General features: G+C 36.9%; 1 protein-coding gene across 15 annotated transcripts in view; it reads right to left on the reverse strand.

Annotated features, from left to right (window-relative positions):
- The window catches only part of FOXP2 (forkhead box P2), a 192,548-nt gene that overhangs the window by 117,324 nt on the left and 59,345 nt on the right, over positions 1 to 15,879 (reverse strand). For all 15 annotated transcript variants that reach the window (XM_010574012.1, XM_010574011.1, XM_010574010.1 and 12 more), the window contains one exon: positions 6,649 to 6,738. In XM_010574012.1, the coding sequence (XP_010572314.1) occupies positions 6,649 to 6,738 (90 nt within the window). The remainder of the gene's footprint in view (positions 1 to 6,648; positions 6,739 to 15,879) is intronic.

The raw sequence follows: 15,879 nt of genomic DNA on the forward strand, positions 1-15,879 counted from the left end.
CAAATAAACTTCTCTGTAGCGCTTGGAGACTCCTATAGTTCAGAATTAAAAAACCAGTCCATCCATCCTATGCACAGGATTCCACCATGAGGGAAAGATGGGTCTGCTGGTCTGCTATGTGACAGCTGCTGTGAAAAGACCTAGGAGCAATCCCCGAAGGTTTGTCTCTCTGAATCTGAGTGAAGAACCAGAATGTGTGTTCTCCCCTCTCTTCCCAATCCTCTAGAAGTACCAGAATCAACAAGAGAGGAAGGGCGAAAGGAAAGGCGTGACAGTGATGTAGGTGACAAATAATTCCCCGACAGTCACAGTAACGGAGCGACACGTCAGATTGCTTCACAGACGTTTGTTTAACACTAAAATGCCTCCTGGAATCCCTGATCACATAGCAATCCTAATTAGTATTCTGCATATTCAAAACCTGTAAACAGAACTTGCATAATACTTCTTTCCTCTGCTCCAAAATACTTTATAACATTGCAACAATATTTTCAGGATAAAGATGTGATCTCTGCACCAGATAGTTTGTTTTTTTTTCTTCTCAGTTAGATACAGATGAAGCCATTATGTGATAACTTCCATTAGAAGGCTGCTAGTAAACATTTTTCCACCTTTTACAAAGATCATACATAAGGTTAGCTGTAATGTTTTATGTACCTGAAAATGACAACTATCTGCTTTATCAATAATACCTCAAGGTGACTGATATTTAGGTTAAATTAAAAAGGAAACCATACTAACTAGTGCCACTTTCTTTATAGATGTATTTTTTAATACTGGAGGTTTTCAAGAGTAAAAAGTGACTTAAAGTAAATCTATTCCTGAAACATGTTACAGCAAAATGGCACACGATGGGTTTTCACGAGTAAAAGAGTTTGTCAAATACAGGATATAAGCCTTTAGAGCAGACCTGTATCTATATAAATAAGGACTTCCCAGCAAGTTTGCTATACAGACACTTCCACTGTAAATCAATGAAATATGTCCAGCTTTTTATCTTTATCACTGCATTTATCCCTCTACCTTAAATGGAACTCCTGTTTTCTACACCATGAAAGCCTGAACACAGCTTTTTTTCTTTTCCCTCCCCACCACACCTTACCTAAAAATTACTTCTTGCCTTCTCTCCATCTCTTGAGGTTATCCTTGTCTTTAGAGTGGGTATCACTGATGCAAATTTCTGCACCTTAGAGGATAACTGCATATTCCTCCTAACAGACTTACGAGGGAAAATGGGACTTACGATTTTCCAGCAGCTATCTTCCAAATTTAATTTACCCCAAGCCTCAATGTTTGCTTATATGTAGGCCACAGATTTCCTCCAGAATTATACTCGAGAGGGAGAAAGACTGTTTATCACTACTCTCCTCTTACGCTATATATTAGGCATTTGCATCTTTCTAAATCAGTGCTTTTTAGCATGTACAAAATCCTCCTACTTCCTATGCTTAGCAGCACGCATTAGATAAATAGAAATATGTAACACACAGTTTTTGGAAAGATAGTTTTAGACCAGTTAGATGTGTTTCTATTTTTGTTGAATGTAATGCAAAGAAAACGTTACAGCCATAACATTTTTTTTGCTGTTTTTAAACTGGGATTTTTTTTACTGGCATTATGCATGCACGGTTGCAGTCAGTGTCTGTTAAGTCAGAGGATATAATTTAAAAGCAGTGGGTTTTGCTTCTTTTTTCCCACATTCCCAATTTCTTATCTCTCATCAGCTCCTTATGTATGTTTAAAAAAGTAACTAAAAGTTACAATATTAATGATATGTTTGCTTATTTATTATGTGCAATGAATTTTAAATTCAGACCCGTATGAAGATCCAAAGGGAGATGACCAAACTAGGAGAGAGTAAAGCAAGGAGAGTAGGTTAAAAGTGACTATGAATATCTCTTCATGCTAAATTTTTGCATTTTGCATGTCTTTAAAAAAAGTGGTTCTTCTGATACTATGCACTAATGCAATAAACATTAAGTAATTAAACTTAAATGCATACTTACTTTTCCCAAATTTTATCAAATGATTACACTTCAGTGAAGTGCTCATGCTAAATAAACAAAGCTTACCTTAACAACTCAACACTCCATACAGCATGATATTTATACAACAGGCTTGGTACACACTGAGCTTAACCCTTTGATTCCAAGAGTCATGATTTCCTGACATGCCATCCTCATACCGAATGCATTAGTACTGATGTTGAAACAACAAGTCTCCTAGCATGAAAGAAAAAACAACTAACCAATTCACTGTAGATTTATTAACTTATGGGATTGAAGATAATTGTCTACTTACTCTAATCGAGATAAAGTTCAAAGTCTGACTTTATGAAAATAAACTACTTCTTTAGAGACATTACAGGGAACAGAAATAGCTAGGCTCTTCATAACTCTTAGAGCAAACAAATAAAATTACAACTAGCTGTCCAAATCACTATGCTATGCAGCCAACAACAGCATGTGTATCATGGACGGATTAGTCTAAGCATGGAGATTTGTCTACCTGGAAGGGAAATAATTGCAATGCCTTACACGAACGCCCACCAATGGCAGCAAATTGACAGCATTTACCTTTGGGTTATGCCTGTGCTCTGCACAGTTCTTGAAGAACAGCAAGTCTCGCTCATGATTGTAAATGTAACAAGAACAATACAGCTGCCAGTTTTAAAATGCAGGCTAGATGAAGCCAGGTTTTTCAGTGGCCATAAGGACAGTGAATTTCTGCCACAGGACAATGATCTACAGGTTCTAAGAGCCAAAGTGTCATTTTCCCTGTTATGCCTACTATGGAAATGTGGTGATAGGGAGTAAAATCTTTGAAAGCAATCAGCTTGCTTCACCATGGATTACCACAATCACAGCTTCTCCAGAAAAGAAAAATATTCTGAAACAAAAACCAGTACTACAGAAATCTTAACCTTACTACTGCAGTATGTTTTCCAGGATGCACACACAGTAAGAAAGTAAACGCTATTATCTCATCATAGGCAGGTTAACATTATCCTCAATTCTCATCACAAACCCTCCTTAGCTATTCTGCAATATGTCATTAATCAATGTATGTACTGATTGGATCCATTCAATTGGTGCATCAGTGTAATGAATGGCATATATAAACATGTTTCAAATATATTTATTCGGATATCTATACATGAAAGTAAAATCACTACTACAATTGGTACTCAAGCTTGTCAGATGGGATGTTCTTCTCCTTCTGTTTTGCATAAGACATGCTAATGGTTATGCCATCTGCAGTCTGAAACCCAGAAAAATGTAAATCAGAAAGTAATAGCAGATCAAGATAAGAGTCTATCTAAAACTGTAATTTTTGCAGGTATTCTGTTAACTCACAATCTAAATATAAACCTCCTCTCCCTGAAAATTTAGGATAACTAGTAGATAAGAGTAACTTTTGCATTAAAAACTAAACCAAAACCATTTGCCAACACAACATTCCTCTTTTACAACAGATCACACAGCTAGCAGTAAATTTAAAAAGGTTTTTCAAGAGAAGGGTAGAAAAGACACCTAAATTCTTCTAGAAAAATCCCAGCGGTTCTCTAAAACCATCCCCTCTGTAAAGCACAGTAGAACATGACGACTTACCCAACACCCTGTTTTTGCAAAGTTGAGGACACATATTTCAAGGCTTCTTCAATAAGCTTTCAACTTGCTGATTAGCTAGTAGGTGCTGTAAGTCACTAAAATACTTGACGCATTATGGAATAACAGAGAGAACATATATAAAAACACCATATGCTACTTTCCCCCAAATATCCATCAAATACGAAAAGATGGCTACTAAAATTAATACCATTTTTTTCCTTCTTTGGCACATGGAACAACAGAATAGTTTACATCAAAATATGGAGCACATGAGAGATGCAATGGCAAGGCTTACCTAATACCCACATTTGCCTGCAGATGTGTGAGCTAGTTTTAAAAGTTTTATTAGGTTTTACTAGATTTATAAATCAGTTCTAACATATCTCCACTTGCCAGATTAGTAAATTGCTCTGAAATTAGAGGAAATTAGACATACACTGATATTAAAGTATTTTAAAATACTGGGAGAAGTCTGTTTCCTTTAGCACAAACACAAGCACAAGTATTTTTGTCTTACAAACCTCACACTGCTTGTACACATTTAGCAATTCCTACTGCTAGGAGATTTTGGCTAAAGTTACCATTAAATTTGGCATAATAAAATAATAATACTGTACAATTTTATGACCCATATTACAGTATTTGGTCAAACAGGCATCACGATGCTCAAAATGTGAATTTCCACTACATAATGAACAATGAACAGCTCTTTAGTAACAGTAAAAGACAGAAATAGAAAAGCTCCAAGGACTCATTTTCAAAACCTTTATATTATACATCCTTTTCACTAAAGAAGAAAATTAAAATGGAGTTTGTGCTCATACCTGAATTTACACGGTATTTGATACATAAACCAAAGTCTGGGAGCAAATTCCATTTTCCTCTCATTTAAAAATGAACCAAATAAAGTGTCCAAGGCTAATAAGAGGCACTGTGTACATACTGATCATGGAAAGAAGAGTTGAAAGCATGAGCAATAATCTTGGCTTTAGGAAGCATGTAACAATTCTGAACAGAAAATTATTTGCTTTATTTTCTTCTTCCTGCCTCGCAAGTGTGACTCATGAGGCACTGACTCTTCCTGGCAAACATGAAATACAGGACGTAAATACACCATCCCATGCCATTTAAAAGGCTTCAGGCCAAGGTTAGTGCTTTGGGAGCAGGAAAGCACAAGACTCCCTCTCCGCATCTCACCATGCTCTGGGTTATGTGTGTGACTGTCTTTGTCTCCAAACATGGTTTTCTCTCCTTTCATCGACGCCTACCACAAACAGTGCACCCCCACACCTCTTCAGCCTTGAAAAGAAGGTTTACGAATGGGTGGAGAATGTGAGCAGAGGAGTCAGCAGCTCCTGAACTGCTCCAGTTTGCAAGTTGGAGGATTAAAGTAAACTAACTTCACTTGGAAACATATACTGGGAAAATATCAGTATTATTGACTGTTTCATATACTTGCCTTAGCTTCTGGTGTTGGCCAGTTTAGACACGGGATATAGGGCTAGATGGACCTTGTACACTCCTAGTACAGTCCATGTTATCTTTCAGAATGAGGAGCTGGCAGAATAAACTACTTTCACAGTATTCATTAAACCAATCACCTCTGAGATTCAACCCTTCAAGATCACCAATTCCACTCCTAAAAACTTAAAAAAGCCTATGTAGTTCATAAGCTGCTGCCTTTATGACTAGTCTTCTTGCATGCCTTCAGCCTAGAAAATATTTAATACAAAGCGAAGCCAAGGGTCAAGAGAGGAAAGTTGAGATGGTCCCAGGACTCCTACACCTCTGGACTGGACTATAACTACAGCCTGGCAGGATGCCAACTTGACATGTTTTCTTTTTTTCCATTTTCTTTAGTAATTTTCCTAAGTTCTTGTTTAGTTCCGAGCAAATAAATACAACTTTAAAAGTGTATTTGAAGAGAGCTGATGTGCAATGTGGAACTGTTTGCTGTGTCCAACATTGATCCATGAAGTTTCACAAAGAAAAGGAGACAATGTGAATTACATACAAAAATTGCACAAGTGATCAAATTTCACAACATTTCACTGGTGGAGAAAAAGATAAATTCTGGTGCCTGGGGTCCTCCATTATGCATGACAAAAACTAAAACTGAGATAAAACTGCCCTATTCCATCAGAAAACAGGGGAAGTCCCAAGGGGATAAAGGCTCATCCAGAAAAATAGATGTGAGGAAGAGAATGGTAGGAGTTACACTTTTTTTATTTCCTGAACAAAATAAAATCATCTCTCATGTACATCTTTTGTCTGCAACAGACTGTAATTCAGCAGTTAAACGCTCATATTTGGTCTATATACCAGAGAACCAGTTTTGTCAGCAGGATGCAATTTCATATGGAACTCTGAATTAGCAATAAATAACTAAAACCTCAAAAAAACCCCACCCAGATAAATTTTTTTAAGAATAAAATGCTATATATAGTTTTACTAATAATGCACTTAAAAGTATTATTTAATAACAGAAGTCCGCTTCACCCAAACACAATCTGAAGCCCAACAGCATCGCAGTGTGAAACTCTATGACGTATGTTTTTCTAAAATGGCAGAAGCAGCTCTTTCATAATTTCATGCAGTTGTGTTGGTAGTTTCTGAACACTTCTCTGTTTGGCACTTAGATATAGTATGGATGAGTTATTTAGGTATTTTTACTTCTGGATACTGTTTTACTCTTAGTCTTAACACAGACATTTTTACAGTTTAAGCCATGTACGTATAAAAATCACATACCAATTTTGCAACACGTCTGTAAAGAATTAATTTGTACCATAGCTACTGAACTCAGACTTAGTCTTAGACCTTTTAAGCACCTAGAGCCACAAAAGGCTTTCGTAACTTACAGTGAATTTCCTCTGTGAACGAGAAGTCACCAGCATGCAAGCCTGTAACCTCCTGTATGTGAGGATGCACATACAGAGCATTAGAGCACAGGCATCCACCCCCCCACCTCATGTGTGAGCAAGCACAGCGCTCTTCCCTGAGAGTAAGGCCCCAAAAGCAAGGATACTTTACTAACCTGCAGTGGTCTCTGTTTATCACTGCCCTTAGGAGATTTCAGTCCACTTGTCTGTTGCTGTAAAAGCAGCTGCCTTGCTGCCTGGAGTGCCTGAAAGTAAAAAAAAAAGTAAATAATTTCCACCAGTTCCTAGAAAGAGATGAGTTACTCATTGCTAATGTTAGGTAAAAGTCCAATTGAACAAATACAATCTCCTCCTATTCGATTTGTATTTGCTAGATTTCAGACTTTAGTTTGTTTTTTACTTAAGACATAAAAAAAAATCATCTGAAAGCACATATATAGGACTTCACTAGAATTTATGGATGTACATGAAATCCTGCAGGAAATAAAGTTAATTTGTTTGAAGTGCTTGAAGAGGAAAAATCATAAACTGCATCAATAGCCTCATTTCCACAAGGAACTTGTCTTTGAGTGTTCAACTAAAATGCCCACTCCCTTGCAAATTATCATTCAATTTGCATTTTCATATTACAATTTTGAAGCAAAAGCAAGTAGACTTCAAGTGTTACCGGAAGCTGTAATTAAATTTGACAAATCAACATCAGATTATCTTGAAAGTGAATTAATAAGGATATTCATTGAAGATTAAAAACACTTTTTGTACTTACAATTCAAGGAGAAACCTCTCCTTTGACAAAAAAAAAAAAAGTGCAGTTTTAATGCCAAATAAAAATGAGTGGTTTTCATTTGCATTCTTAGGAAAATCAGAGAACAAAGAAATTACTACTCAACCAACCAGATCAGGCTCGGGGATGACAGTATCCCAATCAAAATAGAAATGTTTTCATTTATTTTATGTTTTCATTCCAACTCAGCAAAATACAGTTAAACATATGAAATGTAAACAAACATTCCTCTTACCCAAAGAAGGCAAATCTAAATTATTTTTACCATTAAAATTATTTTTAAACTGCCAAGTGTTATAAAGTGGTATTTATTAAGAAATGAAAAAACCACAATTCCAAACATTTCCACTGAAACTACCTGGAGAACTCTTTCCCCCCGCCCTTAAAAAATCAGCCCAGTAAATAGCAGTTACAGCTTTAAAATACATCGCACTACTATCTACGTTATTAAAACATACTGTAGATGGAATATACTGCAATAAATGCCATTTGATCAATGTTCCCTAAAATAATAAAGATTCTCAACTGATAAAGAAAGGTACAATTTTGATTAGACTCAAATGAGCTGGTTTTTAAGATAGTTTCTAGTATCCATGACAACAGTTGCTTTGACAAGATGTGCATATGGCATTACACTGCCAGCTGGTGTGAACAATGTTTGAACTACTGCATTGAGATGCTGAGCAAACAGAAAAAGTTGCCACGTCTTAACCCTCAGGGAAGGCAGTCATCCCCTGATCAATTATGAAAAGACAGAGAGAGGGCTGCTACAGTCTGGCTCCAAGCAAGTTTTCTGAGAAGGCAGGCAGACATAGAAAACCAAAGTAAACAAACTGAATGCACTAGCACCATCTCCTAACAACATTGATTCGTCTCCCCATAGAAGGCTCTGGTACAAAGTTTGCAGAGCAGACTTTTAACATTTGGAGACATTCCCACAACAATCCCCGTATTGTTTCATCAAATTCTCAAGTAATTACAGGTCAGCTTTACAAAGACTATACATTCCTCTGAACCTAAGCAACGAGACGCACAGAACTAGCTTCTCTCCGCCAAAAATAAATAGAAGTTAACATATTTCAAACTGCACTTGAAATATTTTGTTACCAAGGAACCACTGGATGCCCCGTTTCCTATGTGAATAGCATAATCTCTTCTGCACTCACAGTTCTTCAGCAGATCCTAAAGGACAATCCTGCTCTGTCTGAGATCAGAGATAAATATATCTGTTGATTTCAGGGGCACCAGGATTTGGTCCCAACATCTTGCAGTGGTTTAAGCACAAAACGTGCATTAACCGCTTAAACAGAAGATCTATGGCGAATTCATAATCCTTCCCAATCTTTAGACCTCTCCGAAAAGGAAACTTGAATGGAAGCGAGAGAACTGCTGCACTCCTGAACTCATGGGAGACTGTACAGGAAAACCGACCTCACCACTCAGGGTGATACACGAACCAGAGAAGAGATCTGGAGTTACAGAAAACGGGAAAAAATATAAAGATAATTATTTTTTATTTGTGGCGGTCGCAGAAAATGCATTACACGGCCTTTATCGGGAAAAGAAATTGTAATGATATAATGCTGATGTATACTTGCAAATAACTGGAACGCTTGGCAAGTTGTTTCAGTGTCCTAATCTTCCTTAGCTGCAAAGTCATTTCACGTCAATACAATAAAACAAGCAAGCAAGCATCTGGTAAAGCTGTACATTTACAGTACTTGAAAATTAGAGAATTATAGCATGCTGCAGCTTAGATTTAAGCTAGGCAGTGTAATTTCAAATTGTGGCTAGCATACTCCCGTGGAATCAGCCTAAGAACGCATGACTTCCTACCGCTAACTACAAAAAGCATCACACTTTATGAAAAAGCAAGGCAGCACAACAGGATATGTTTGCATAAAAGGCTCTACTACTTAAACTATTTTGATTCATATGTGCTGGTTGGGATATCTTTAAAGGAGTAAAGGCTTATCTTTTAATACAGAATGTCTTATAAGTGATGACTACCTGAATACTTCAGTGATCTTATTGTGGCAGTTTAGATTATTGTAAACACAGGAGATAGAAGAAGAACAGAAAACAATTTCAAGAGATCAGAGATGATTTAAAACTCATAAGGAGAAATCACTGTCAGCCTTTGTTCTTATAGCAGTTGTCATATGGTACTTTTTCCTCCCAGTGTGCTGCTTAACTTCAGATTTTGCTACTCAGTAAACAACCTCCCAGAAACACCCTGTTAATTTCAAAGGATTATTACTGACATTATTCGTAAGTGAAGATTATGAGACTATAAAACATTCAGTTCTACCAATTCATTTGCTGCTATTAAATCTTTGCAAAACAAATTGACAACTTGAAAGTGTCTTTCAAAATACATAGTTTAACATGTACACTTCAAGTAAACCCACATCCCACATATCATTTATAAATTTCTGTGAACTAATTTGGTCATAACTCGTGGTCTAAAAACAGTTCAATGAATACAAACTAATAGACGTTTAAAAATCTGGCAGATCAAAACTATGTTGAGTCCTACCTCAAGTTAACAGCAGCAAGAATGGATTCTAAGGCAGTCAAAATCGTATCTAGTTTCCAATCACATTTGTTTCAAATTTAGTAAGCACTTTTCCTTAATTAAGTTATCTAAATTAGTAAAACTATACAAAAAAGTCAATGTAGACAAAAACAATAAAAAGAACTGGGGATTAGAAATTATTTTAATAATGCAAATGCAAATCATTACAACGCTTTAAGTAATGGCTGTATAAGCAGGAAATTTGGGCATATGGTTTCCAGAACTCACTGTGTCTTCTAGTAAAATATTTATTGGGAACACTACTTCTTAATATTTACTGTGCAGCTTTGGCATAGCTAAAACGTAAGCAGAACAAAAATGAAATTAATTGCATATAACTCACCCTATTAAAGTTGATAAATCGCGGCAGATTTTGCGATTTGTTGGTGATAATACTACGAGATACAACTTGCCTTAATTTTTATTCCAAACCCTTGTATTTAATTTAAACATGCCTTAAAATAATTTTTAAAGTTTTACCTTTTTAATAAAGTGAAAGCCGTCACTAAAAGATGGTAAACTTGTTACTTTGGGTTTTAAAAAGTAAATATATGTATATTTTTAGGAAACAGATGTCACTCATATCTTTCCTTTAAAACCAGGAATGTTTAACCTATCAGCCTGTTGCATTTGAGACGTTAAAATGAAAAATGACATCTACGCCCATTAATATCGTCAATGTATAAACAGCACAGCGTGACACATTCTTGAGAGCTGAAGGCTACAAAATCTCTCTGAAACATAAATAACAAAGCACTCAGAAGCATATTTGATGTTGATATTCATCTCTGAGAAAAACACTGCTGCCTGGGCTTCTTATGAAAATAGATGCAGCCCAAATGGATCTCCTGTAATTGGTTTCAGATAGCGAGGTCAAAAGAAATATGATACAAGAAACTATTATGTGGAACAGGCGAAACAAGAATGTTTATACAGGCACTCCCTATTTATACTGACAAGAGGTGTATACTTTGCAGATAACCAGAACCAAAAAACTTGCCAGAAGACAACCAGATTCTTTCCTTTTTCTAACTCCAAATCCCTATTTTATTTTTTCCAATGACTGCATACTCTAACATTCCTGCTGAACGTAAAATAAGTTTCTGAACATAAAATAAGTTTCCAAATGGCTGAATATGTCAAACAAGAGTCATCTCGCTGGTAGCACTATGCAACAGAAACATATCAACATGCTAAGCTGGATTTAAGGCCAAAGACTGCTCTGCACTGGTTGAATAACAAGTTAGCCAAATGATTCCACAGCTACATTTATTATAAAAACCACTTCAGGAGAACCTCTGTCCCCTTACACCCTGCTGCGGGCCCATTCTCCAGCTGGCTCTGAACAAGAAGCCCAGAATTATCCACAGTTGTACGAGATCCTTGAAACATGGTGACAGAAAGACAACGCTGTTCAACGCTCCCTAATAGCATTCAAATGATACTGCTAAACCTTTGTCTCTCGCTGACTGTATTTTCCCAGAAAGTTCTCTAATGAATATCACAGCCAGTCAGCACGGCAGCTTATAATCTTTCCAAATGGAGTAGCAAAGCATTTAGCGCTATTCAAAGAATCTTGAATTTAAGATGATCCAACTCCTTTCCAACAGCAGACTCTCCAGGAGACTTGACAGGAAAAGCAAACTCCCATGCACCCTGAGACAAGCTCATTTTCCTTAGTGAACAACAGTTTTTCTCTAAGCTACGCAAAGAAGATAAAACCTGTCGGCTGGGGACAAATGTGCCACACTGGAGAGACCAAGAAGTCAAGGAAATCCTGTACGTAACTAAAATCCAAGCCACATAACCAGCCTGTTTTCACCTAGGAGCAGTAGACTGAACAATTATTACAGTGTTTTCCTACAGAAGGAGAAATGAAGCACCAGGTGATAGCTAAGGCTGTTGGCACCCACCTCAAGGAAAAGATTATCTAAGAAATCTAGATGGTCACTAAGAAGGATTTCAATTAACCCAACATCAAAGTACGCAAATACTCAAACAAAAAAGATTTGTCTGTCACCTGCATCTAGATTAGCAGCTGCAGACAGCCCTGATGCGCAATGTGCGCAATTGCAGCAGCTGAACTGCAGGGTGCCCTGCAGCCTTGCCTAGTAGTAGAACACAAACCTGCAAAAGACTAACATGTTTGAAACTGAATTATGCGCAAGAAGGAGAGGCAATAGCCTTGGACGTTGTATTACCATCCCAAGTACTCCCACCACCAGGCTGCTGCATGGGAAGACAGAATACAACTGACTTTCTTCAACTGTTTCCCAGAAGGTGGTGGTGGCCACTGAGCGCTGTACGGAGCCCAACCCTACAGGGTGTGATTAAGCAAACACTGAATATGCTTGAAAACATTTACTGTATTGACACTACAGGAATTCGTGCAAATGAATGCCTGGTTCCTGGATGCCCAGGCTGCTCAGCTTTTCCAAGGCTGGGGAAATTCTGTGTTTGGCCAGGACAGCAACTCTTTGTGTCTGGGGAATTTCAAGATAAAAAGGCAGAGCACTTTGAGGGTTAGGTGGCAAGTGGGGAAAGCCGCTCTGGATCACACTTTAACTTATATACTTACATTTCTCATGTACCTCACCTTGGAAATGTAAGAATTTCACTGGATCTCACCCTCATTTCCTTTGACTAAAAGCACCTCGTTGTGTCTTTTTTTTTTTTTTTTTTTTTTGGTTGGTGGGTTGGTTTTGGGGTGTTTTTTTGTTTTGTTTTCTTAGGATGACACTGCCAGTTTCAGCATACTGAGGCTCGGATTTTGATTCAGATTTGTGGTCTTCACTGCAATACAAACAACACTAGAAGAAGAGATCCTCAATCTACCTGAACTTCTGTTCTGCCCTGATGTTATCCAGGATTAATTTGCAACTGAAGAGAAAAAGTAACAGTAATAAACTGATGAATGCAACATGAAGTCTCATAATGCTGTTTAATAAAAGGAAATTAATCACATAATTGTCATAAACCTATTTTCAAACAGCAATCTATCAGAGAGAAATTATGCATCTGTAGTTATTGACCTTTCATTTTACCATGACTGATTCGTAATTAGACTAGTTTTGTGAAAAATAATAGTTAATTACCAGATTTTTTCACTCTAATTGTTTTGGCAATTTTTTTTTTTTTGTTTAGTGTCTTACTTTTTCCCCATGTGAAGGATGCTAAATAAATACAGGGCACTAATAACTTAGCAGCTAACATATTTCATTTCATAAAGCAAGTTTAGCTTCTCCTTATATAACCCAATTTAACAGATACTAAACACTGTTTCGAAAACAACTGTTTCATTTTTCCTGCCCATTATTTGGCTGACCAAAAGAGACAAAACACCCATAACAGTGGCTGGCTTCAACTCCTGGTGGCACTAGTGGGGCTCTTCCCTGTAGACATCAATCTGCATTGGTCATTAGGGCTACACGTCAGACCACACATAATGTGGTCCATGACAGCAAACCCAAATGCCGTCTCTAAAGCTTGGACCACCTGAAGAATCCAGATGTCAAGGGTTAGGAGAGATGGGGGCCCACAGCACCAAACTTCTGCTCCAACCTGACAATCCAATCTCCTTTCTTTCACCCCACATGCCCGAACTTAACTTTCCTTTGGTAAACACAGGAGCAGGCAATCTACCCTACTTCATTCCTACTACTTATATTACGCAGTGACTAATTGAATTAATGAAATGAAAACAAAACCAGTGCACACATCAAATACCAACACCACACGCTCACAAATGTCCTGCCACTGCTATTTTCTTCCATGTGGCGTTATTTTTAGAAAACTGGCACATGTAATAGCTAAACAGAAGAGCTGATCTCTTAGTTTTACATGAACAGAATGTGGCACTAGCGGCATGCACCAGTTTTCCACATGAAAACTGGTATGAACTATTCCACATGAAAATCAGCTAGCAGTTACGTAAAAGCTGTTTAAGCATGCAGGGAAAAGAAGAACAATCAATACAGCTATCCCATGTGTGGATGCAGAAATACAAAAGATCCTTAAAATTATTATATTTATATAATCTTATGTATATATGGTACAAATGTGCATGCATCCTTGATTTGAAAGGAGTTGGTTAAAAAGAAGACCTTCTTTCAAGTCTGTCCATTGTAGACATTCACTTATTGGCTGTGAAGCTTACTTTCAATTAAAGCAGTCTCAAACAAAGTAGTGTTGGCTTAGGTAGAATAATAGATGGTTTGACAATTTATAAATAGGAAAGGAACTGATGCAAATTAAAGCAAGAGTGGTCCCATTTGTACTAAAATCAAAATGCAGAGCAAATGTGGGAGGAGAAAGAAACAGAGTATCAAGGGAAGCATTATAACGTTAGGCTGTTAGAAGGCAGCAGTTTTAACTGATAGAAATCTGAAATGGAAATTTAGAAATTAAAGACAATGAAATCAGCACAGACATAATTAAGCAAATGATTAACAGAAATCACCATTAGGATATAAACTAAACCAAAAGGTGAGGCAGATATAAAACAAAAGGAAACAAGCACTCAAACATTTTGTTCTGGCCAACAGCAAGATTCCTCCTAGAATAGAACCTAAAATTTGAGAGGACAGATGTGAGGACTGATTAGTTTTGTTAAGTAATACAGAGAGGTCAAATAACATGTGAAGAACAAATGCCAAAACAGTATTTACCCTAGAATAGCCTCAGCCATTTAGAAAGCAGAAATAAATACCTCTATCTTTACAATTTGTTTTCAGTTAAATAACATTGTGCACAGTGACTGGTAAAGGAGTGCTGACACAAAGGATCATAAGCACAGATTCCGCATCCCGATACCCTGTAAGCTAGAAAACAAAGCTATCTGTCAAACAATATGGATCTACCTGGTACCAAAATAATTACAAATAAAGTTACAGTAATTATATGAATCAAACTCTCTCAGCCAATCAAAATGTGAGGAATTACATATTTATTGAAGAGTTACTGATTGAAAGGGCTCCTAATCAACTGATTTGATTTACCACTGCTCTTACAAATCCATATCCAGAGACATGAGTGAGATTGCAACTACAGAAGGAAATATTATCAAGATGGTCATATCGGGCTTTTGCTGTATGGGAGGAAGGCACAACAGCCATTACTGAAATATCCAATTGATAATCAGTGGAGAAGAACAAAGTTCACAGCTGGGTTTCACATTAAATATTATAAATTTAAAGTTTCTTTTAAAATATTTTTAATAGATCTAATCATTGACATTCAGTTCTTACAAGGACATAATTTAAAGAAACCTCACATTTTATATATATATATCTATGATGAAAAACATGTATTAAAGACATAAATCAATACTGTCATGTTATTATGATAAAGGCAAACTGGGACATAAAAATAGGTGTCATATACAAAACTGGTATTTCTTCCACTTTATTCAACTTTCTGAAGACTCAAATAGCAAACTGTACCCAGCTTGGGGCACAATGTTTCAAAGAGGTGGACCATTTGACCAGTGACCAGAGAAAAGCAGTAATAATGATCACGATGAGAAAATCCAACCTATGGGATAGCAGAAGTCTGATCATAAAAACAGAAGAAAAAACCCTAAAGCAATAGCAGTCTTCAGCAAGTTTCTGCACAGAACGAATTAATTGTATTCCATGGGTAGGGCAAGCAAGAATGGCCTTAAACTGAATCCAGGGAGATTTAATTAAATTTAAGAAGAAACTTTCCAATGGTAGGGATAGTGGAGGAGTACAATAAATTGTGCAGAGACTGCAAAATCCTTGTCACTGGACCTGTTTAAGAAGCATCTTCAGGAACGGTTAAGAGCAATGATTCTGCTCTGGGACACAGAAGACCTTTACAAGCGTCTTCCAGCCCTATTTTATTTGATTGTGTGGTTCCTGTGAAAGCATGCCAAGTTCGGATTACTGTGATGCCTAACACCTTGCTACATTTCAAATAACACCATGTTCTCATAAACTGAGTATCATGAAGCTTCAGCATGGTTTGTTTCTATGGTGAGTTAAGAGCAGAGGATCAGTAAGA

Source organism: Haliaeetus leucocephalus, unplaced genomic scaffold (genome assembly GCF_000737465.1).
Source record: "Haliaeetus leucocephalus isolate CR32 unplaced genomic scaffold, Haliaeetus_leucocephalus-4.0 Scaffold406, whole genome shotgun sequence".
In the NCBI taxonomy this organism is placed as follows: domain Eukaryota; kingdom Metazoa; phylum Chordata; class Aves; order Accipitriformes; family Accipitridae; genus Haliaeetus; species Haliaeetus leucocephalus.